Source organism: Pezoporus wallicus, unplaced genomic scaffold, assembly GCF_028554395.1.
Source record: "Pezoporus wallicus isolate ANWC-B61680 ecotype Strahan unplaced genomic scaffold, APGP_CSIRO_Pwel_v1 contig_4046, whole genome shotgun sequence".
NCBI lineage: Eukaryota > Metazoa > Chordata > Aves > Psittaciformes > Psittacidae > Pezoporus > Pezoporus wallicus.
In genome coordinates this window covers 148,849-173,495 of record NW_026638285.1, presented here as the reverse complement: position 1 = coordinate 173,495, position 24,647 = coordinate 148,849, and the positions used below count along the sequence as shown (strand labels likewise).

Here is a 24,647-nt window from a genome sequence, read left to right as displayed (position 1 = left end):
GTCATTCTGCTGACTTCATTCTGCTATTCTATTATTCCCCTATGGGAATGGAATGGGCTGAGGAAGTGCAGCATGACAGGTCCCTGTTACGTCAAGATGTCACGGGTCCTGGGTGCTCTGCCATGTCAGTGCAGCAACACTGGCACTTGTTCTAGGCAACCAAGGAGTCAAACCTAGCATCACATCCACTCCATTACCAGCAGGGGTAAACATAAAATGTTTGTCAAGCCATCTAAACACACCGGAGACCATCAGGCTGCTCTTTCCATGTTTAGAAGTTTAAGAGTTCAGGTTTGTTCTTTTATACAGTACTTGATTAGAATGTATCACATATCCTGCATGTCCTGTAATCCACAGCCACGGCAGGAGCCCTCTGCTTTTGTCCTGCAAATCCAAAGGATTTTTTGAGGTACAGCATACAGAATAATCAGCATTACTCATGCAAGAAGTCAAACCCAAGAGGAAACTATCTGGGAAAGACCACACCAAAATACAGCTCAACTCAAAGTAAAACTTAAAAGTTTTAGAGGGAGTGACTCCTGAGACCCACGGGTATCCTCTCCATACCAAGGGTCAATGCTCAGAACGACACCGTCCCCAGCATTCATTTTTCTGACAGCTTTCAACCTTTTATATTTTAGGTTTACATGATTTCCTGATAATTTCATCAGAATTCTCTAACAAGGCTCTGAAAGAATAACGAAAGAGAAATAATGCCAGGACTTAATGTAACACATGACGTGGTCAGAATAGGAAGTTAGCCCACAGGTAGGAAACTCTCCATTCTTCTAGTCATGATTGTTTTGTTGCTAGTAATACAAGCTTGCCTCCCTGCTGGGCACATTCAGTTGTTCTAATGCTTGTTTTGCACATCTGTATGGTTCCTACGTCAAAGAGCTGCAACCTGACACATGGCATCCTGGAATGTCATCCAAATGTCACTACTTTTTGAGTGAAATCAGGAAGGTTGTTCTGGGCCACAAAAAAGGTGCATCAAAAAGCGTGTTACATTTTCTCTTAGTGACAGAAAGCATAAGGTAAACTATAGAGTGGTTAAAAATAATCGACATAAAGCAGGATGAAGTGACTGGGAAAACAGCAAATACAATCAGTGCATCATGACCAGGGTTACAAGAAGAAACGCCCTGTCAAATGCCTTGTAAAAGTAGCTAAAGGCAGGTAGAGCTACATACACCAAGTACAGTGCAAGTTGGGAAAATGAACTCCTGGTAATAGCCTACAAGATGGAGAAGTTTTGTTTATTTATTAATAATAGAAAGTTGAGGTTTATATATGACTAGCCCCTTGGATCAGTTCAGAGCTACTTAAAATAGCCAAAGAATATCCTCTTACTGGAGAAGCAGACAAGTGCTTAAAAAGGGGTGCAATAAAAGTATTACATCTCATGACTGATAGGAAAGGAAACAGGGAAAGTCTCCTGAGTTGTCAAGGTAGAACTGATGGAAAACTAGCTCTCAAGAAAGTAACTTCACATTCCTTTGAACCGACTGGTATCAGGATTTGGGTCTTTCCAATATTAAAACCTTGAATGCATAGGGATTCAGTAGAGGGAGTACCATATCCACTAGTGCCTGAGAGTGACTATAGTGAAAAATGATGCCCTGAGGTACTACAGAGCATCTGGAATTCACAGAACAAGGAGGAAGTAAGGAAGTACTAAGGGATTAAGCTTGGACGAACACCTCTCCTCTTCAAGACACAAATGGTTCTCAAGAACTTTAGTGTTAACATATTATGTGTTTCTACATATTATAATATTCTCTCCTATTTCCTCTCCCAAGTAAATCCTCAGTTTTTGTGAAGATGGCAATATATAAAGATTTCCAGCAAAGCCAAGACTAATTGCGACAAGGCTTTCATAGTGATTCCAGTAGGCTCTTTTGCAGTATTTCCTGATTGAAAAAGCAACCATTCTTCAGAGAAAGCAAGAAAGCACTCCCCCACTCATGGGATGAACTGTGCAATGGGATGAAGAATCTCAAAGATGGAAAACACGAGTGCAGTCAGGATGATGAAAATGACGACTGTGCCATGCAATGGGGTTTAAAAATAGAGGTAATTCCCCAAGGATCCATGCAGTCTGGGAGAAGGGTGAACCAGAACTCCCCTACAAACCAAGAAAGCAGCTATGTGCCCTGCTGGAATGGTCAACAACAAAACACAGCCAAAGAAACAGACTGCTCTATAAAAAAGAAGCACTGTAGAGTCACAGCTCCTTTGAAGAGAATGCAAGGAACTTCAGTTTGATTGACTGACAAAAAGAGTGCCAACCAGGACACGTCAAAATGCAAAATGTTTCCCATCCCCAACCCCATCGTTCATCTTCCACAGCTTCAAATGTGGATCCCAAATCATGGTATTCTGATTACAACACAAAAAATAATTCATGTAGTGGAGCTTCTGGCAATGCTATTCCCTCCTTGAGCTTCTTGCTTAGGCCATTCTGAAGTACAAGTCCAGGACTGTCCCAGAAAGCTGCCATCTCATATCACTGATGCAGGGGACACACCATTTCCTGTAATACTGTTCCATGTTTTGTTGTTCCCAGTATATTGCACATTCTAGGACTTGAAAATACTTCTTCACACCTCTGAAGACAATGCTTCTGTTTGCAAGAAGCGCACAGGACAGGAACAACTGAACCTCAGTTGCTTCTCTACAACCTGCCCTTGCCATGATCCAGCGCTGCAAGTTCTGACATTAGGGGAACAGTCTACACCAGCCTGCTGGTCTTACACACTCACTGTGAGAGATCCCCAATTGGGGCACCACCATCAAACAGAATTTCCCTGCGAGTTGGCTCAGGTATTGAGAGTTCCTGGGCAAGGTCATTAAAACGAGATATGTAATCTATGCTGTTCTCATTCATCATGCAAGCCAGCTGGGAATCCACCACCTACAAGAGACATGAGAGAAAACAAGAGCTACATGTCAGTAGAAATTTCATAGCACCACAGCACTATTTTAGGTTAGAAGGGACATCTTGAGATCATTTTGTCCAACCATTCTGCTTATGTAGGGTCAGCCAGAACAGGTTGCCCTGGACCTTGTCCATTCAGGTGCTGAATTATCTCCATGAATGGAGATTCTAAAACCTCTCTGGGCAACCTGTTTTCATGTTTGACATGCTCACATTAATAAAGTTTTCTTGTTTTCAAATGGAATTTCATGTTTCAATCTGTGACTGCTGTTGTCCTGAGTGTGGCTTCCTCACCTTCATTCCCAGCCTCTCCTCATATGAACGATACACTTTTATCTCACTTTATCTGAGTTAAGAGAATAGCTCTTGTCCATGAACAACTGAAAGCCTCTAAAAAAACCCAACCTATCGTCTCAGTGGGCCTTACCTGCTTATCCTTAATCCAGCATTAAGGTGCACTTTATAGATATTACCTCTATTACTTTATAGATAACCTCTAAGGATTTGTAAATAAAACCTGATTCTCTGCAAGACACTTACTAAAAGGCCTTTCAAAATGCTCCCATCATTAAAGCCATTTTTAGGTTACACTTGTTTCCTCTGAAGACTCCTATGCAATCCTACATCTGCCACAACAGCTGCTTTGGTGTGCCTAAAATGGTGGCTTAACCCATTTTCTTCTGAAGGCAGATTGTAAGGCTGTGATGTCATGTCAAATCCATACCAAATAAATTATCATATATTCATTTAATTAGCACACTCCTTGACAGAGTCTCACCACCAAGTAAGTAAGCATAATCTCTGTATTTAGGCCAGGAGGTGGAGCTGTGTGCAGAGTCTGAAGCTCCCAAGGGCACGTTAAAACAGCATGGGCTTGCTGCAGCTTCTGCTTACAAGGTCTGTACAGAACCTCCTTATCCAAACACAAAAAGCCATGGAGGAATGACGTTTTCCTTCCATCAGGGGAAGCCCCCCCAAAGCTACAATGTACATAATACATAATAATAAAGTACAATGTACATAACACTACACTGAGTCAACAACTGTAAACTGTGGGGTAATTAAGACTGGAAGGGACCTGAAGAGGTCTCTAGTACAACCTCCTGCTCAAAGCAAGGTCACCCAAGGTCCTGTCACCCAGAAGGACAGACAAGCTAACTCAGGGCTTTACTGATGTTAGCCTTGAAGAGCTCTGAAGACAGACACTGCTCAGCACTTCTTGGCAACCTCTTCCCCTGTCTGGTGGTCCTCAGGGTGAAAAAGCTTTTCTTTATACATACTCAGAATCTTTTTCAACTCAGCTTTTGCTTGTTCCTCCCACATGGCACCACTACTCTGAAGGGCCTGTATACTTCTTCTTGATGATTTCCACACAAGCACTGGCAGGCAGCCCGGCCCCTACTTCCCTGAAGCCTTCTCCAGGTTGAACAAGCTCAGTATCAGCTGCCTTTCCTATCAGACAGGTGCTTCAGCCCCCTACTTGTCTTGGTGGCCCTCATTAATGAGCTTACTTCAGCTTACCAATGTCTTCCCTGTATCAGGTGCTCAAAACTGGTCACAATATTCTAGACATGGTCTCTCAGCTGTTGAGTAAAGCGGGATTATCATTACTTCAATCTACTGGCTATGCTCCTGTTAGAACAGCCGACAACACTGTTGGTCTTTCTAGCTGCCACAGAACATCCTGGCTCATACTCAGCTTGCTGTCTATCAAGATGTTCATGCACTTAGCAGAGCTGTTTCTTAAACAGTCTCCAGCCTATACTGCTATTGGGGTTACTCCTTTTGCATGTGTCTCTGCTGAATGCCTTTATGTTCCTGCAGCTTATTTCTCCAGTCTGTCCCTTTGAAAGGGAGCTCTGTCCTCAAGCGTATCAAAGCCTTAACAACTGCTGATCTTCACTCTACCCCTTCAAAAGATTTCAGAACAGGAGGATAATTCCACCATCAGAGAAAATAACCCAGCAGCACAGGATCTTCTGCCATACTCTCGGGTAAACTGGTATTGGCCATTTCCTGCTTCTTCCTTCTGGACCTACTGCACCAAGTAATTTTACATCTTTCCATTAGACTGTCACCTTGTTTTACTAAGCTTAAGTGCAGATGTCAAAGCATCTTTGCCTTGTCAGGAAGGAATGATGAATGATACACAATAACACTGCACTAAAAAAGCAAGCAGATAGCTGCCTGTAATTAGATGACATACCTCTGCTACATCTGCTAGAGACCGTGACACAAAAGAGTCCCGTGAGTTTCCATCCAGAAGGCTGGGTCCCAGTAAGGAGGTGCCACTGGCAGTCCCAACAGGGGTTGGCAACATTTTTCGTCCCTTCTCAGGGGAGATGAAACTCGCTATAAGGAACAGGCATGTCATTAAGTCACTGCACCCAATGTTTGCAATTTGCAGGATAAAGAGGATGACAGGGAAGTAGAAAATGGGTGGACAGAGATCTATTTCTTCTATCTCTTAAAAAGCATGTTACCAACATGAACACCATCAGTGTGCTGCTAAGAGTACAGAGACACATTAAATATTAATTAACAAAACACACCAACCAAACTCCAAACAAACCCAGTGATCATGTCTTTGAGATTATGCTCACCAAGCACAGAACAAAGCCTATTTTTTCCAATAGCAAAGCCAATGGCATCTTTTCATTCTGCCAGAACAACCAAAATGTCTCAACCTAACTGATGAGTCAGGCTCCAAAAAGACTACGAATGTCAAGGAGTTATTTGTCTCAAGGTATGGGCCCCAATCTAGCAACAGGATCTTTCAGGAACAGACTTGTAAAGAGGAAGAAAATGTATTCAAGGCAACACTGTTGAAATGAAAGCAAAAAGTAAGGGAAGAGTTCTACTAACATCCTACAGGGTTTACAGTTTTCCAAAGGATCCACTTCTAATGAGCAATGACATACATTTTTTTTTAAGGGAAGAGCTGTTTTGTTGCAGTTCTCTGCACACTGACACTTACAAAACAAGCTGCTGAGAGAGGAATCTGTGGAGTCATTGGGGTACCACTGAGGATCATGGCTGGGGGACGCAATCCAGTTCTGCTGAGGACTACTTGATGGGGACGGAAGACTTTTGGAGCTGTCACTGCCATTCAGCTTTGCAGGAGAGAGAGAAACACCTTCACCTGTAAGCCAGTATCAGGAATCACTGATTCAGTCAATGTGGTGAAATTACAGGACACTGCATCAATTTCTGTTCAGAAATGAAAAAAACAACAACCAACCCAAAAACTCCACAACAACAAGAAAACCACCTATATATGCTACAAACCAAAAGCTAGGCACGTAATTTTATTTCTAACAGATATTAAAAAAAAACAACCCAAACCAAAAAAAAAAAAACAACCCCAACTGCTTCCTGAAAAAGTTTATGCTGACATGGGAATTATTTAATAGGAAGACTTTAGCTGAGTTCAGACTTACCGTATTGACCAGAGCTGATAGCTATTTCAATGATAGAGTCACTGATTTGAGTGGCAGGTTCTCCTTGAGAAAGCACATCTTCAGGTGGTCCAGGCAGAGAAATATCCAAAAGAGCAGAAACATTGGGAGGAGAGAGCCGGGTACTGGAAGCCTCTGATGAGGGAAGTGGAGGGGTGGAAAGACCATTCTGGAGGGAAGTCTTGGACAGTTCTGACAGAGAAAGGACTGATGTGCCCTGTTACAAGCAACAGAGTTAACTGTTCATAAATCTATGAAGGACTTGGAAATCCACCTGAAAAGCAACAGTTTAGCTCCTAAACATCAAATTATAATCTGACTTTTAGGAGGGCGGAAGGAGAAGACTAATAATCCAGCAAACAATCCTAAAATTTTAGGAATATATTATTTGTATGATAAATTTGAATTATTTTAATGAAAAATATCTATAAGCTTAAACAAATATGCTTCATCCCATATTCTGCCAAATAATTGGAAAAAACAAGGGTCTGTATTGTTCCAAAGAATTTTTAATACAGCCTACATAACAGAAACAAGTGTAATAATATGAACACGGTTTTGATGAACCTACAAGATAGTTCTGGAGAAGTAAGTACTAGTTTGCCTTTGTATAGGCAAAAAACCTGTAACTGATTGAAGAGTATATAAATATTTTGAACAGCCAGATCACTCCTCTTTACAGCCTTCCCAAAGCTCAACTGACATTTTTTAATGAGTCTCGTTATTAGTACATCACCACAGAACTGCTTCTCTTCTGATGCAGTATATACAAAGCAATCCTGAGAGCAAGAATCAGAACCTAAGGCCCCATTACCAACAAATAAATGTTGATTCATGTCCTAGCATCTGTACTATATCAAAATGTAATTAAAATCTTCCTCTGCTTTATACTCTCAAATCAAATTAATTGGGCCTTTTTCACATGTACTTGTCACAAGAAGGGTGAAGAGTGCTTCCACTGAAAAAATAGAGAAGCCCATATTCTGAGGCTTAAGTATCTAATACAAGGTCCTAGACCCCAACAGAGAAGGAATTGGCAATAGGATGACAACACCTGCAACTTAGGCGCTGCCACAGTTACTTTAAGTATCTATGCCTTATGGATCCAGCATAAAAAAAAAAGTGAAATTCTGATGAGGATCACACAATCGTACTTTTAGTCTTAATGTTCCTCCTTCAGCAACATACAAGCAGGAGGATTTCTACCTGCAGAAAACTTACTTTGTGATGTAGAAAATACCTATGTACAATACAGCAGGGCAATTACACCACTGTATAAGGACATACATAAAACCTGCTTGACCTTCAAAAGGACAAGGACTGTCAGCTTTGCTTTGCATTTTTAGAGAACAGTAGCCACATGAATTTAAGCAGCTTTCCAAAATTTCTTTCTTCAAATTTCTTCAGATGCTGAAGATTTCAAATCCCACAAAACAGTACCAATGGTATATACCATTACCTCCGAACCAGGGGTTTTAGCTACCCATACCAGTGGTGTCTTCAGAACATTACCCGTTTCACACGACTGTTCTTTCAACACATACTCTACCTGGAAGCCATCAGGAACTGCCTCCTGCTCCTGCCGTGCAGGTAGGCTGATGAATGGAACCCGACACCCGGGGCCTGAGCCCTGGAAGCACAACAGAAAACATGTGAGTGACAATCATTTACATAAAATGCTGCAAATATAGCTGGGGAGGTGAGAGACACATGCCTATCACTGTTTCTGCGTGCTCTTTTAACATACTGTGCCTTTCAAAACTATCCAGCAACTCCCTGAGAAAATGACGATGGACCAACATGTATCTGGGTCTCAGAATGGGCAAGGAGAAATCAGAGTTTACATTCCTAGTACACACCTGGAAGTCCAGATTTTCCCCAAAATTCCCTCCTGAATTACTGTCTACTGAAATGCTATTCTTTCTTTTCAAACCCATGTTTCTGGATGGACAATTTCAACAGTCTCACAGCTGAAAGCCACTGGGTCAGACAGAAATCTGTTCAATGTTGTTCAATGTTCAATTTGATCCCTCAACCCCAAAATACACATTATACAATTTGGGTTGGCTTTGCTATGATCCAAGTGTCTAACAGCAAGCTCCAGGAGAAAGCTCACTGAACAGTCATTAGTAACATGGCTTTTTTTTTTTTTGTTTTACACAATGGAAGACACTGAACTACTGTAAAAAGCACACTTGAGACTGACCTCCACTGTGGTGATGGAGCCTCTGTTCTGCTGCCCTGCTGACTCCTGCACTGTTACCACTGTGGTCACTCTGTCTGATGACAGCGGAGACACACCTGACAAACCATCCGCATCCAGGACAGGCACAGGGCTCCCAGGAATAATACCAGCACTTTTAGCTGCCAAGTCAATAGCACCTTTTGTGAAACAAAAAAGCAAAAATCCCATTACAAGGCTTTTCTTCAGGCAATGACTCTGTTGTGACTCAGAGTCAAAAAACTTAACATATGCAAAAAGCTAAAATGGTCATTATCTGACCAGTAGTACCAGTTGTAACTCTTCAAAGTGTAGTATTTCTTCCACCTAAAGTTAATTCTTCTGCCCCATTCCATCACCACAATTACCAGGTACTTCAGACCAGTTCAGAGAAACATCCCAGCTGTCAACCCCTGCCCTTTCCTGCAATTTTTTTCTTTGACTGCAAAGTACCTGGTTATGCAATTTCTAGAAATTTCCTACAGTTTACTAGGGGGCTCTAACCCCAACACAGCCTTATTTTGGTACTTGCCTCTAGCAACTGTTTAGACTCAATGTAAAAAACTTACCTTGTTGAAGGATCAACCTCACTCAGATCTTTTAAAAAGCCACTTAAAGGCCCTGAATGCTTTCCCATCACAGGGAATCCTCTAAGTAAAACACAGAGGCAGTCACTGCTTTCACCTCACTAATTATCCTAATTGGGGGACCCATTCTTTTGCTGCCAGACATTTGCTTGGGGTACATAAAGAGGTTTTTTTTCTTCTAGAATTCATAATCCCATATTAGCAGATTAGCAGTTTGTAAGTTTCTTTCAAATATGTCACAACCCCTTTTCTTACAACAAAACATCACAAAAGAGCTCAACTCTGGTCACAAACGCTGAGCGCATGCTTTGCCTGCACCTCAGACACAGCAGAGGAGCAGAGTTCAGACTGCCTCACCACCAACTGCTCCTTTCCTGCAGTCACACAAAGCCACAAGAGGCAAGATCTCATTAACACAGCCCTCTTCTGGTAACTCCCAAAGGCACTGATTTTACCTAGGCTACAGAAAACACTACACAGCTCTCAACAGACCATTGACTCTTGTCTTGTCCAGAAATGACTTACTGGACAGATGATTGGTGGCCTGTGTTGGAAGAACTTTGGGCACGATTGGACGGGAAACAGCAGCTTTCGTCAGTGAGGACTGGATTGGCCGAAATGAACCTCTCCCTAGGGTGAAGAATTAAATACCTCTCAAGCAAATGAAATCCAACATCTTTAAAGCAGAGTACAACACAGTTCAATGAAAGCAAACAAATTCCAAGCAGTAGCAAGTTCCGGGAAGGCAAGTAGCGGAGATAAGGAAACAGACTTGAAATAGTAATGAAAGCTAACCAGCTACACTCCTTATGTACAATGAAGACAACCTTTAAAGACTCATGTTGACTTTGAGATTTAAGCTGAGATCACCCATACTACCATTGTACTCAAGAGTGTATAAGCAGGAAAGGACAAATGGGCAGTGTATTAGTTATACAGTCTGAAACTTAAATGGTATCCTCAGGTATTAGAAAAAGGTCATAATAAAATCTAGACAAATCATCACACCCTACAGGAAAAAAAAAACCCTGAACAACTTATCTAATGAATTTATTCCAAAATTTTGCCTCTTTGTAAAGAACTCCTTACTATTCCCTACTTTCAATACTGGGAAAAGAAAGAAAAAAATTTCCATCATAATCATGACTTGCTTTAGAATCATCCAAGAGAACAATCCCACCATCCAGGAAGTGACTCAAACACTGGTAAATGACTGTGGTTTTGAAAGGATATTGTTCTCTTTTCAGAAGTTATTCCTTTATGCAGTTTTAAGAAACACTTACAGGCCACCTCTTGAGAGCATAAAATTTGAGAGGAGATATGCAGAGACTCACCTGTAATGGATGAGTTGGATAAGATTGAAAAGGAACAGACATGCTGGGACGGATTTCCAGATGGCCTGGGCAGCAGCGTTCTCTGCATGAGAGAAACAATACACCAGAATGCATTTAAACGCAGAGCAGAGGGTAAAGCTCATCTTCTAAAGCACAAAAGCTCATGATACCTTCCAGAATAAGCACAGTATTTACATGGCATGACTATCACGTAACAGACACAACAATAAGGTCTGTGTAATCTTGAGAAAGAAATTACAGATAGGAGTCATGCATTTTCCCTGTAAACTACTGTAAGAAAAATATTCCACATGGCCAATTCTTAGAGAAATGCTTAACAGAACCATGTTCCTTTCTGTTTATACTTGCAGTAATTTTCAAATCCCTTGCAGAACTACAGCAGTGATCTTAAGGATGGGATCCAGCCTGTGTGCAAACTGATCTTCCATTACAATTGTTGGCTTGGCTTCGCGAGTGAAGATTTGGGAAGGGCTTTAACCACACTTACTACAAGCACAATGACCAAGGGCAAGTGGGATATCAAATCTGATTGGAAAAAAGGCTGCTTAGGCAATCAGGAAGTGTCCAACCACGACTGTCAACTCCCGAGCCAATTTGAGCTACCCATGCGCTGGTCCACCCACATGCAGCGTTGGATCTGCAGCTTCCTATGCACCTTGTCATACCGTTTAGACCGTCGCCCGTCCATAGAGACAAGTGAGAGTAAGCCCTTCCAGGCTGCGCAGTGGATTTTTTAGGTGAAGCACAGATTGTGCAGAACTGGCCCCACCCTTTAAACCTGAAGTTTAACTGCCACGGCCTAGTTAGCTAGGACGGTGACAGCAAAATCCACAGGTCATAGGTTTTGTAAGAGTCTCCTTCTCTTTGATGGAAGACCATACAAGGCTAGACAAACTCCATCAGCCCGGGTCTGAAGATAGGAGTTCTCCTTCTCCTGTGAGGAAGGCCTGACTTTGCTAACGAAGATTCGGAAAGCCCTTTACCCATGCATTCTGAACAAGACTGTCATCTCCCGAGTCAATCACGAGCGACCGATGATGCAATAGCATAACAAGTGTCTAGGCGGGCTCTTAGAAGCATTCAGTCATAAGCCCGCAGCTGGTAGCCTCGCGCCAGTGGTTCCTCAGCCAAGCACACGCACCAGGGGTCTGAACCTGCGGTTCCTCTCATACTGAGCAGGATTACTATTGCAACAACACATCATCAGTAGGGTAAAACTAACCTGTCTCACGACAGTCTAAGTGTAAATTAACAAGGCAGCTGTGTGTACTTGGGACTCCTAAAGCAAATGGAATTGCATAGCCCAGAATGTCTCAGAACCAAAAACCCAGTACATATGTCATTTCTAGGCCTTCTACTACCACACAGAGCAGAAAAGGCAACAGGGCATACTGACATTTGGTAACTTTGTTTCCCTCAAACAAGTTTCCATTATTTTGGTTTTAGATTTCTTGTATGCTCTCCACCTGCCTGTGGTTTCTCTACAGCATGTGCCTTTTCACTGGGTTATCAGAGCAGTCTTAAAGGAGGTTAACACCTGCCTAACAAAGTTCCATGACATCAGGCTATTTCTTCCACACATCATCTTGCAAGTCCCATTTTTGTTGCAGAAATCACTGTTCTTTCAAATAGTGTTGTGCTTTATTTCACTACAGAGGTTTATATCCACCCCAGTTAACAGCCACCAGTGAGCAGGAAAAGCTATCTCAGGGAAGATCTTGTTGTGATAGCCCCAACTGGCAGCTCGAGATGAACACACTGCTTGTGCACCAGGACCAGGCCCAAACAGCAGAACCTGCCTTCACAGGAGGGGATTTTTTTATTTTTAACAAACTGCTTCATGCACTGGACTACTACTGTTGTTGACATTCCTCACATAGGGAATATAACACACCTGGTTAACAATACAGGCATGTACTGTTAACTGAACTGCTTTATATGTTCAGCTTCACTTTTCCAGTGCATGCATGACAGAAGGTCAGGTTTTTTATTGCAATTAGATGCAAATCATTATAGCCTTAATGATACCTCTTCAGAAAGCAAACCAGGTATTTCACACTTTGCAAACTGCTCTGACCTGTACTACTAATGGCTTCCGCAAGTGTCTGTTCCGTAATTTCCTTGGCTTTGGCAAGAAGAAGTCTGACTGCATCTGGACAAGAACAGAAGATGCATTAGAAAATATTTTAAGCACACAGACCCCAAACTCTGTTTTTCAATAATGTCATAACTATTTATTAAAATACTCTGCTTTGGTTTAGACAGAATATTCCTTCTGCTAGGGAAAGTTTTCCACAAAGAATATATGTTTTATTTCTTATGGAGATAAAGTTTTCTCCCCAAAAAGTCATTTCAACCATTTAACTACTGCAGCTTGCTACGAAACTGTTACTGAGATTGTATATATAAAACTAAAATTAGAATTGGAATTAAATGCAGCTGTGAGGCTGTATTAAAACCAGCTGCACGGGAAGAAGGATATCAGTTTTGCTAAAGCTGGCACACCTGTTTGCTGGAGCAACTTAATTAGAGAGTGAACCAGACATGTGATGGCATTCAGACTGGGGTCTCAACAGGTGATGTCACTGCAAGGAACAGTCAGATAGTCAAATTCTGGCTAATCTCATCTAATACAATGTTATGCTAGAGCATAACTAGCAGCACTGCTTCGTAAGAAACCCATACCTCCTGATGAACCAACACCATCCTGTCATACCTACTGGATGCAGGCTCAGGCACAACATACTGCTTTGTTCATGCGATCACCTCACTCACACTGATTGTGTCCAAGTGCTGCCGGAAGGTCAGTTCTGCTTCTTTGCTGGGCAGGAACAGTTTCCCATGGCGGCTGTTTGGTGGCAGAGTCGTAGGAACTGCAAAGAGTCCACCGTCTGCATCAGTGCTTCCAGAACTTGAAGGACCAGCCACCAAGAGATGTCTGGGGAGGTTTCTCAAACCTGCAAGTGTTGAAGAGCAATTTAAATGAAGCAAAACCAAAACCAAAGTAACTATTTAGTAACTGAAGGCTCAGAGTGAGCAGAGATTTATGGATTCTGGATCTGTCACCATCTGCATGGTCCCAAATCATGCAACTCTCAATACTTCATTTTTCCCACCTGCAAATTCACAGTATTTAACTGCTTCACAAGGCTACTGCAAACATTCACTTGCTTTGAAATCTTCAGAAGAAAGCGACTAAATGTGATTTTACACTACTAAAGAAACTAGAATTTAAGCCCCACACAGACTCTGTTAACCAGTTTATCTGTTCAGCTTGTAGAAAAATACTTGAAGGCCCATTCCACTGAACACATTATATACCCACTATCCTTTTTGTAAAGGAAGACAATATCACAGTATCACAGTATGCCAGAGATTGGAAGGGACCTCAAAAGATCATCCAGTCCAATCCCCCTGCCGGAGCAGGAACACCTAGATAAGGTTACACAGGAATGTGTCCAGGTGGGTTTTGAATGTCTCCAGGGAAGGAGACTCCACAACCTCCCTGGGCAGCCTGTTCCAGTGTTCCGTCACCCTCACTGAGAAGAAGTTTCTTCTCAAGTTTAAGTGGAACCTCTTGTGTTCCAGTTTGTACCCATTACCCCTTGTCCTATCATTTTTTGCCACTGAGTAGAGCCTGGCTCCATCCTCGTGACACTCCCCCTTTATATATTTATAGACACTTATAAGGTCACCCCTCAAGTCTCCTCTTCTCCAAACTATAGAGACCCAGCTCCCTCAGTCTTTCCTCATAAGGGAGATGCTCCACTCCCTTAATCATCTTAGTTGCCCTGCGCTGGACTCTCTCCAGCAGCTCCCTGTCCTTCTTGAACTGAGAGGCCCAGAACTGGACACAATATTCGAGATGCGGTCTTACCAGGGCAGAGTAGAGGGGAAGGAGGACCTCTCTTGACCTACTAACCACCCCACTTCTAATACACCCCAGGTTGCCACTGGCCTTCTTGGTCACAAGGGCACAGTGTTGGCTCATGGTCATCCTGTCATCCACTAGGACCCCCAGGTCCCTCTCCCCTACATTGCTCTCTAACAGGTCGCTCCCCAATCTATACTGGAACCTGGGGTTGTTCCTGCCCAGATGCAGGACTCTACACTTTCCCGTGTTATATAGACAAGCTCATTCGACAACCTGCTGATGCTTCATTTACAGTCCACACCTCTCACCTCTTCCCCATGGCAATCCAAAGTGCAACCACAATAAAAGTATTCTGGTGGCAGAGAAATGACACAGCAGGGATCAGTTTACCAAAGTATCTTTGAAAAGATGGACTGTCTTAGGAATACATAAAACACACTGAAATAACAGCACCTGCTCCAAGTAAAACTTTCCGTTTACACTTCTCTTTACTGTGGGCTTCTCACTGCTGTGCCCACTCTGCAGGGATCCTGCTAGGGTGAAAATGCAGGTTGGAAAAAACCTTTAAGCAACCTGTGCTAGTGGAAGGTGCCCCTGAATGTGGCAAGGGGTTGGAACTGGGTGAGCTTTAAGGTCCCTTCCAACCTAATCATTCTATGATTTGACCTACTCAGTAGAAAATAAAGCTTAGAAGATAACCTGCACCAACTCTAGAAGTACTAAAAGCACTGGCAAACACTGACAGCTCCACAAAAGGCACACTGATACCTGAAGACCTAAAAAAGAAGATAAAAAGGATAAAAAGGCCTTGTTGAACTTCATGATGTTCACACAGCCTCACTTATGCATCCTGTCCAGGTCCCTCTGGATCCCATCTCCTCCTCCTCCTCCCTCCAGCATACTGACTGAACTACACAGATTGGTGTCATCAGCAAACTTGCTGAGGGTGCTCAGTCCACGTCACTGAGAAAGATGCTGAACAGGATCAGTCCCGACACCAACCCCTCATTATTGATATCCACAGAGATATTGAGCTGTTGACCCCAACTCTCTGCGTGCAGCCATCCAGCCAATTCCTCATCCACTGAGGATCCACCCCCATACATCATATTCATGCCTCTCTATAGTTTACAGACAAGGATGCTGTACAGGACAGTGCACCTTGCACACTTCCAAGTAGATGACGTCAGTCACTCCTCCCTTAACCACCAATGCTGTGGCCCATCAAAAAGGCAACCAAATTTGTCAAGCACTATTTGCACTGATTGAAGCCATGCTGGCTGTCACCAATCACCTTCTTATTTCCCATGTGCCTTAGCATAGTTTCCAGGAGGATCCACTCCATGATCTTGCTAGCACTGAGGTGAGGTCTGTAGCTCCTTGGGTCCTCCCTTTTTCCCCTTTTTAAATATGGGGGTTATTTTTCCCCTCTTTCAGTTAGAGGAACTTCAGACTACCACAACTTCTCCAATGTGATGGATAATGGCTTGGCAACTTCATCTGCCAGTTCCACTAGGACTTGCAGCTCCATCTCATTGGGTCCCAAGGACCTGTACACCTTCAGGTGCCTTAGATGATCTCAAACCTGATCTTCTCCTACAGCAGGTGGTTCTTCATTCTCCAGTCCCTGATTTTGCCTTCTATGACTTGGGTGGTGTGGCTGGAGCTCTTGCCAGTGAAGACGGAGGCAAAAAAGTCATTGAGTACCTCAGCCTTCTCCGTGTCCCAGGTGACCAGGTCTCCCTTTTCCTTCCAGAGGGCCCCCATTTTCCCATGTCTTCCTTTTACCCCTGACGTACATATAGAAGTATATAGCACTTAGATGGACTCGGGACCAAATTCTACGAGGGAACGCGCCTAGAAGGATCATGACCAAAAGTAAGCGGGCAGCTTCCTTTCTGATAGCCACATTACTGCAATAATTTAATAGAGCTGTATTTGAGGATGCAAAGCAGCACCATAATTATTGTATACAAAAGGTTGAAATCCAGATCACAAACAATCCTAGTTTAGATCCAGAAGACTTTTATCAGGGGTGGTAAATGAGATTCAGTTTGTCTACCAAAACAACTTGCTTGGGTATCCATTGGACATGCTGGAATGCCGCTGCCTGCGGCCTCACCCCAAGCAGAGCTGCTGAGGAGCTGAACCAGGTAGAATGTTGTACTGCACACACTTCTGCTCCTCTGTTCCAGCCAAACAGCTCAGCTGAAGCCAACTTGTCTCTTCAGTACCATACAAAAGCAGGGATACACAGGCTGTATTTTTCATTTCCTGACTCCGTGTTACATTACAGCATGTCAAACCACAAGGCCTCACAACCCAACTGGAACTCGGCAAAGAGAATCAAAGACAAACATGGACAAATAGATTTCTTTTTGAATCAGTGAATGTCTGTCTAATAGAACAGCTGCCTGTTCCTAGGGTATCAGATATAAAGTACTGTGATCTTGCTATTCTAGAAAGGATTTTTAAGGCATTATGGAAGCATTAAGAACTATCTCATAAAAAAGAATATCACAAGCTAAGGAAGTCCGATTTGAAAAGATGTGTCCTTCAAGCCTGTGTATCTCATTGAAATACAACAACTTGTTTGAGCTATTAAATTACTGGCTTTCTACTAGCTATTTAAGCAAGTACATCTTTGTCTGAAGGTACGCACAATGCAGTTTTAGCCAAAGATTAAATTACTGTAACTCCATTTTAAAATTAAAACCACAGAGTGCCCAAAGTGCTTTGCAGTATCAGTTAAACTGCTCATAGTCCACCGCTTCTTACAGCAGGGTGTGAAAAGGACAGGTCAAGAATCCCAGTTGTTCCCAGTAAACCTGGCACCTTCACGAACTTTTCTGAAGTCATAAAACATTTGCTGGCCATTGCAACTGGACTGAATAGAACCAAAATTCTTTGTCTGCAGGACTGGGGCTTGCAAGGTCTAGAATACGTAGCTTCTACTAAAAGGTAATTCGTAATCATTCTGCATTCTATAATGGCAGAAGAGCACAGAAAAGTTTCATGAATTATTTTATCAACAAACTTAACACACTCGCGCTCTGTAAACCTTCACTCTTTCAGATCCCATACACTGTTATCTCTCAGCTTGTGCTGGTTCTGGCTGGGATACAGTTAACTTTCTTCATAGGAGCTAGTATGGGATGCGTTTTGGATTTGTGCTGGAAATGGCTTTGATCACACAGGGACGTTTCAGTTACTGCTAAGCAGTGCTTCTACAGCACCAAGGGCTGTTCTGCTCCTAAGCCACCAGTGGCTAAGGGTCCACAAGGACTAGGGAGGAGACACAGCCAGGACAGCCAATCTCAGCTGACCCAAGGAATATTCCAGACCATGTCATGCTCAGCCCATAAAGCTGGTGGAAGAAAAGAAGGAGGGGAACATTGGAAATGATGGCATTTGTCTTCAGAAGTCACTGTTACACAGGATGGAAGCATGCTCTCTTGGATGATCGCTTGCTGCGATAAGAAGTGGTGAAGGAATTCCTTGTTTTGCTTTGCTTGTGCATGTGGCTTTTGCTTTACCCATTAAACTGCCTTTATCCACCCCACAAGTTTTCTCACTTTTACTCTGCCGATTCTCTCCCCCATTCAGCTATGGGGAGTGAGCGGTTTTGAGGGGCTGAGCTGTGTCTGTGGGTTAAACTACAGCACATGCCAGTGTCTTTTGCCAGTGCCTGATACTAACGCCTCAGAGTTCTTCTGGACTGTAAACTGCAGTATTGACATGCATTGTTCTCCAAGACTCAAAGTACTAATGAATTTACAGTAACTCTAAAGAAATTAACACATACCAATGTTCTTAAACAGTTAAATTCACAAGTGGAAGTACCTCATTCCCCTGGTGTTACATTACTTGAGCGTACTCATCGAGGCTGAGGTACTAATGGTGTGACCTCTTGAAATGCATTTTCATGAACACTCACCTGAGGAGCTGGAAGCAGCACCAGGAGAAAAAGTCTTGTTGTTGCGAAGGCCAGATTGATTTCGTGCACAACCAGGACTCCTGGTGCTGATGGCAATCACCTTCCCTGGAGGAGTTAGTGACTGCTCCTCCTGAGCAGGCTTTATAGGTGACGTGGCAATGGAACTCATCTCGGGCATCTGAAAATTCACACACATGACATGAATACTATGTGCTGCTGCAATAAATACACCATTAAACTCATTCTACTCAGAAAGCTAAAAAAAACCGAACCATAATCTGACAAACTATGGTATCTTTAAGCACTCTAACCAGTACTTCCAGGTGTGTGCAGCGGGCAGCTGAAATTCCCTTCCTGTGCATTTAGCAGTGTTAAACGAGATTGGTTTAGTATCATTAATTTAGGTTACAAGGGGATAACATTCAACAAGCTTCACACAGTGCTTGAAAATGTGGATAAAAGAAAAAAAAGAAGGTAAAGATACAGATATGTCAGTAATCCATTACTGACACCTTTTCCAAAAGGTGTTAGATTTAGTCCAGTGGAAAAATGATTTTCATAACCATCACCATCCAGAGGGCTCCTCTGGGCAGAAGAAGACCTGGACAATTTGTTCTTAATTCTAGTCAAGCAGAGACCAATAGTTCTGATTTTTTTTCCATCCCTTCTCCTATTCAGACTGTAATACAGCAATAACAAGAGACACATGGCAAGGTGCTTTACTAATTTTCCAGGCTATCCAGTTATTTCATTAAATTGTTCAAGCGCTTTTCTAGAAAATGTTCCCCTTGTAAGGAATCTGTGTGCAATTACAGGTACAAAATCAAGACCCACATCTGATTGCAGCACCATTTGCTACAGTTTGTTGTAATGTTCACTTAAAGAATGAACCTCAGCACACCTGGCCATTTTGACTTTGCTAGGTATTGAGAAAATAGCAGGGCTGTGGACAATCAACCCTTCTCTGCTGTCATACAGTGAGTATGACATGGTGTCTGACAAATCAAACGTTACACTACCTTTTTCTTACTGGAATGCACAATATGGTATGTAGCTGAAAGAGCCCCTGCATTTTTCAGTAGCACTATGATACTTTAAGACGCTAAGAGCACTGAAAGGACAGCAAAACACTTGCAAACAAGAACTGGTGGGTTTTCCTCTTCTCCTATCCCTCTCCCTGCTCAGTCTAAAGAGATGACCTTCTTTCTGGTTTGTGATTGTCAAATCATGTCACCCCTGCCTGTCACATGTCACCAGAAGCAAAGTACATGCCAAAAGAGGAGACACTGTCACAGATCTATGAGATGTCAGACCAAAGGGCACATAATGACAGGACATGAGGGGATGGCTTTAACCTGACAGAGGGGAGACCAAGACAAGATCTTAGGTGGAAGATCTCCCCTGTAAGAGTGGTGAAGCCCTGGCACAGGTTGCCCAGAGAAGCTGTGGCTGCCCCATCCCTGGCAGTGTTCAAGGCCAGGTTGGATGGGGCTTGGAGCAACCTGGTTTAGTGGAAGATGTCCCTGCCTGTGGCAGGGGATTGAAACTGGATGAGCTTTAAGGCTCCTTCCAATCCAAACCATTCCATAAGTCTATGAAAAGTCTTTAAACAACTCTATCTGAGCAAAGATGGTTCTGAATTGTCATCACCATCATTATTATATTTTATTTCAATTATTAATCTGTTCTTATCTGAACCCACAGCTTTTTACCTTAATTTTTCCCGATTCTCCTTCCCACCACACCTGGAACAAGGTGGGTGGGAGCAGCTGGGGTTAAACCACAACAACCAACAAAGGAAGATCAAAGAACTAGGCATGCCTGGGGGTAGTAGTACATTTCCATCCTCTTCTAGAATAGGATGCAAATGGAATCTTTCACTCATCACACCTCCATCACAGACATTCAGCCAGGTACGTTGAACTTCCACTAGACCACCCTGCTCCAAGCCCCGTCCAACCTGGCCTTGAACACTGCCAGGGATGGGGCAGCCACAGCTTCTCTGGGCACCCTGTGCCAGCGCCTCAGCACCCTCACAGGGAAGAGCTTCTGCCTAAGAGCTCATCTCAATCTCTCCTTTGGCAGGTTAAAGCCATTCCCCCTTGTCCTGTCCCTACAGGCCCTTGTCCAAAGCCCCTCTCCTGGTTTCCTGAAGCCCCTTTAGGCACTGGAAGCTGCTCTGAAGTCTCCCCAGAGCCTTCTTTTCTCCAGACCTTAAACACTGGTTACAACACACAAGGAGGTAAAGAAGTCTCTTCCCAGTTGTCTGTCTGAGGAAGAAGATACTTTTCTGGGTCTGATAAGCAACTATCCTAGAGTCACGGAACTTTTACAAAAGCTGCTGTGGCAGGCATAGTTATAATTGCTATGCTAGCCCAAATAAATAAATTCTTTTTACACACTCAGTGTAACTTGAACTACATAAACAGTGAAAATTAAGAGCTGCAGTTTTCACGTGGGATATTAATCTGATCAAGGCTCTCTTTGTCATCTAGGATCCATTTCCCACAAAAGCTTGGACCAGATTATCTTCAAAGGTTCCTTCCATCCTGGGCTATTCTGTGGCTCTATGAACCTGAGAGAGAATAGAAAGCCCCTACCTCATGATTGATCTTTCCAGGAGTCACACCAAATGTTCATTGTAATACCACTGAGATTCAGAGGAAACCAGAAACTAAAAGGTCATGTAAAAAGCAAATACAGCATATTGAGCAAAAGTCCACTCTGTAGTAAGTGGGCTGTGGTCTGGTTGGGTTTTTTGTTTGTTTTGGTTGGGTTTCTTTGTGTTAGTTTGTTTTTTTTTTCAAAAACAGGAATCTTCAAAGATCTTGACAAGACTCATCACTGTCTCACCGTGAAAACATGACTGGGCAACTGTTCCCAGGAAAATTAAGAGTTTAGCAACTCGTGGATGAATGAGTGTTACTTACTGGTTTGGGATTGACTTCAGTAGAGATGAGTTTTAAAAGGCAGTTCAGGAGTCTCTGCTTGTGAAAGGTTGGACATGCAGGAGCAGCACTTGATTCAGATGTTTGCTCCCTAGCATCATGGGTTTCTGGCTCCAAGACAGCCAACCAGTCATATTCCAGCTGCAATTTGTTTGGTTTGCCCATCATGAGGTAGACTTCAGCCAGTGTAAGGCTCTCAGAAGTTCTTAGACTCCATCCTTCTTCTCTAACCTGTTGAGAGAGCCGGCTTGAGTCATCCTTGAGAGACTTTGCACTAGATTGTCCCTGAGGTGGAGGTGGAAACGAGGATCCCAGCTTCTCTTGAGAATCCTCCATGACTGTATCTGTTATATCCTTGGTACAAGCATCAAGCTGCTGGCCCTGGCTGCGGCTAGCTTGAGTTTCGTATCTGGATGGGCGACTGCTGGGTGAAGCCACACCACCTCCTGGGAGCTGTGAACAGGAGTCAGATATCTCTGTGCTCCTCCCGCCTGGAAAAGCCCCAGTAGAAGTATCACCAGCTGCTGGAGTAGAGTCTTTCCCATGCAGTCTGTCTGTGCAAGAACATTTCTCTGGGACAATCAGGTCCTGACAGGACTTCATGTATCGTGGGAACGGATCAAGCAGAGAGAGTTCCTCCACATCAGGAATCTTACTGCAAGCACAAGCTGTACTGCACGACGGTAGCATAGTTGCTTGGTCACTTGCCAGGGCCTCCCTGCCCTCCACACAGAAGGCCACTGAGCTCAGCTTTTCGTGCTTCCCTCCTGGATCTTGAAGTCCAGAAGGCATTTTTTGGAGGGAATTAGTGGTGCCAAGATTTGAGGTTGTTTCTTCCACCAGGCCAGGCTCTGGGGCACCATCTTCAGTGCTTGCAGAAAGTTCAGCTATGGTCTGAGAGGTTCTGCTTGACTCTATAGTACTCTCTGCCCTTCCAACACCCTTACCTTCTGTTCCCCGTGGGTATTTTAGCTGTCCCCTTGCTGTCCCCTGACCACTTTGTATGCCTAGGATTTGGGCAGGGGGGAGTAAGTGAGAATCTTTCGTGTTTTGTTTGCATTTGCCAGTTTCCTGCCAATGCACTGTGCAGAAAGCCTTGGAGTGGACCACTCTGGCTACCCCAGGCAGCGGAGTGAGTGTACAATTCTCTCCTGGAAAGAGATGGAGCATCACTTTCTCTTCTGAGAAGCTGCCCCTTGTTTCTGAGTCTCTGGAGTCTTGAAACTGCCGTTCTTCTAGTGTTTTACGCTAAATGAGATGTGTCAAAGAATAGAACAATCACCTGCCCTCTCCAAACAAGCACGTGGGCACCTATTTTGCAAGTTTAAAAAGTGAAAAAAAAAACAGTAGCTGCTCAGTGACATGTTCTCTATTCAGCATAGCTATCAAGACTCTCTGATCAAAAATTAAGTCCTTTTGTTGTGATAAAGACTACAACGAAGACTTGATACAAGCACAAACTAAATCTCTGTTACAGACAAAATTACTTCACACATCATTGTAATTAAAAAAAAAAAAAAATCTTATTCCACTATTGAGCCTAAACAGAACCAAGCAGAAAACCCCAGTGTCACTGCACAGCAAACCAGACTCCCCTCCTGTGCAGTAACCTCTGTCTGACACATCTGACAGTGTTCTAAGTTTGAAGGGCTACACGGGTACTTCTTCCAGCCTCACAAATTAAAAAACAGAAAGGATACAATACGCACTTCATGGAGAGCCCACTTCTGCTTCAGGAACTCAATAAGGCTGGACACTTTCCGATGTAACTCCACAATCATCCTGCATGCAAGATTAACAAAGCAAGGGAACAGAAGAAATGTCAGCCGAAGTTCAAATGAGAGCCTTGATGCTAGAATGGGAATTCAGGAAAGAAACTGACATTCTGGAATACAAGCCCAGAGAACACACTCACCGCTTCCAAACTCCACAAAAAAAATCCAAGAAAAAAAGAAAACAACAAAAAACCACATTTTATCCCACAACGTTAAAATCTGGGTAACTCACAACTGAGAAAGTTCTAAAAGCCTATCAGATAAATCTGATTGCCATGATTCAAGATACTAATTTCTCCAGATGGAAGAAGACAGGAAAAGATGGTGAGATTTAGTTGAACTGCAGAGGTGCAAGCAAGGCACAAAGCTACCACATGGAGTACAGAAAAAAAGAGAGAAAGGGGCACCAAAATGCCCCAAACGTTTAATATTGGCTCTCAAAGCAATTTACAAAGTAAACCTAATGCTAACAACTTTCATTCTCCTCTCTGTGTGATCTTTGCTCTTTACACTGAAGTCCTCAATCAACATCACAGAGGCCTCATGTTTTCTGCTCTCAGTTTTGGACAAGATGTAAGTACAAGATGAGCAGTCATCAATGACAAACAACAGCACCAACTACATTTTGCAGGGTAGAGATTACACTACAAATACTTCCCTTTCTGCTAGTCTCAACTGAACCACCGAGTCTTGGTGTAGGCACCTCTATCGTTTTACTTTCCTGTGTCTTTGTCTCATGGAACATTCAATACAAATTTTAGCAGAATTAGTGATGCTTTTCTCCAGTTCACTTGCACTCTGCTCTGGCAACTGAGTGTAAGTAGCACAAAGTAAATTCATCTCCTACTCTAATTACTCATAAAATACAAAGAACAGTGGCAATATGATTTGCAAGTCTGTTTATAACAATTGTGTATTCTGGTTGCACAAAGCCTTCATGACAACTACATTTAGGCAAACTGCATTCTCAAAGTTGAACTGCCCCGTTGGCAAAGAGAACCCTGAAGAGAGAGGAAGAAGCTACAATGCTGCTCATACGTTTCCCTATTCTGAGCACCACCATCAGTTCCTCATTACCTAAGCCGTGGATTCTGGGCAAGACTCTGTACTCGTGCCCATGCATGATTATTTCGTGGCTGCAACTCCACAGGGACCTTGAGGGGCAGACGTACTGGCTTCTGGTCCTCTTCATCACTAACACCTGAGGGAGATGAAGCACAAAGAGCATGGATCTAAGCAAGGACAACACAGAAAGCATCACAGACATCAGCATCACCTCCAGACAACCAAGGCAGCTCAGATCCACCAGTGGAGCCTGACTCCTTAGACTGCCTCCTGTTCCAGTACGATTTTTTTTCCCTGGACACTGCAGAGGACTCCACTACCACTGCAATACACTGGTACTGGAGCTTCCAGTTGAACAAGCAGTGTGAAAATCAGGAGACTGGAAACTTTGCACAAGTACACCATTTCAGACTTTAAAACTGCACTGATTCCTCCTACTGTGGGGAAGGAAGGAAAAAATAAAAAAATCACATATAGTTGAACTGG

General features: G+C 43.2%; 1 protein-coding gene across 6 annotated transcripts in view; it reads right to left on the bottom strand.

Annotated features, from left to right (window-relative positions):
- Window positions 1–1,086: 1,086 nt before the first annotated feature.
- Window positions 1,087–24,647, bottom strand: part of CRAMP1 (cramped chromatin regulator homolog 1) — a 48,035-nt gene continuing 24,474 nt past the window's right edge. For 4 of the 6 annotated variants that reach the window (XM_057410282.1, XM_057410277.1, XM_057410279.1 and 1 more), the window contains exons 8-21: window positions 24,174–24,297; window positions 23,022–23,103; window positions 21,304–22,569; window positions 18,374–18,551; window positions 13,329–13,519; window positions 12,640–12,714; window positions 10,542–10,623; window positions 9,733–9,837; window positions 8,606–8,781; window positions 7,949–8,029; window positions 6,382–6,616; window positions 5,919–6,083; window positions 5,148–5,293; window positions 1,087–2,917 (exon numbers count right to left, since the gene is read on the bottom strand). In XM_057410282.1, the coding sequence (XP_057266265.1) occupies window positions 2,762–2,917; window positions 5,148–5,293; window positions 5,919–6,083; window positions 6,382–6,616; window positions 7,949–8,029; window positions 8,606–8,781; window positions 9,733–9,837; window positions 10,542–10,623; window positions 12,640–12,714; window positions 13,329–13,519; window positions 18,374–18,551; window positions 21,304–22,569; window positions 23,022–23,103; window positions 24,174–24,297 (3,062 nt within the window). In that variant the 3' untranslated portion in view covers window positions 1,087–2,761. The remainder of the gene's footprint in view (window positions 2,918–5,147; window positions 5,294–5,918; window positions 6,084–6,381; window positions 6,617–7,948; window positions 8,030–8,605; window positions 8,782–9,732; window positions 9,838–10,541; window positions 10,624–12,639; window positions 12,715–13,328; window positions 13,520–18,373; window positions 18,552–21,303; window positions 22,570–23,021; window positions 23,104–24,173; window positions 24,298–24,647) is intronic. The other 2 variants (XM_057410280.1, XM_057410281.1) reach the window with 1 other exon arrangement.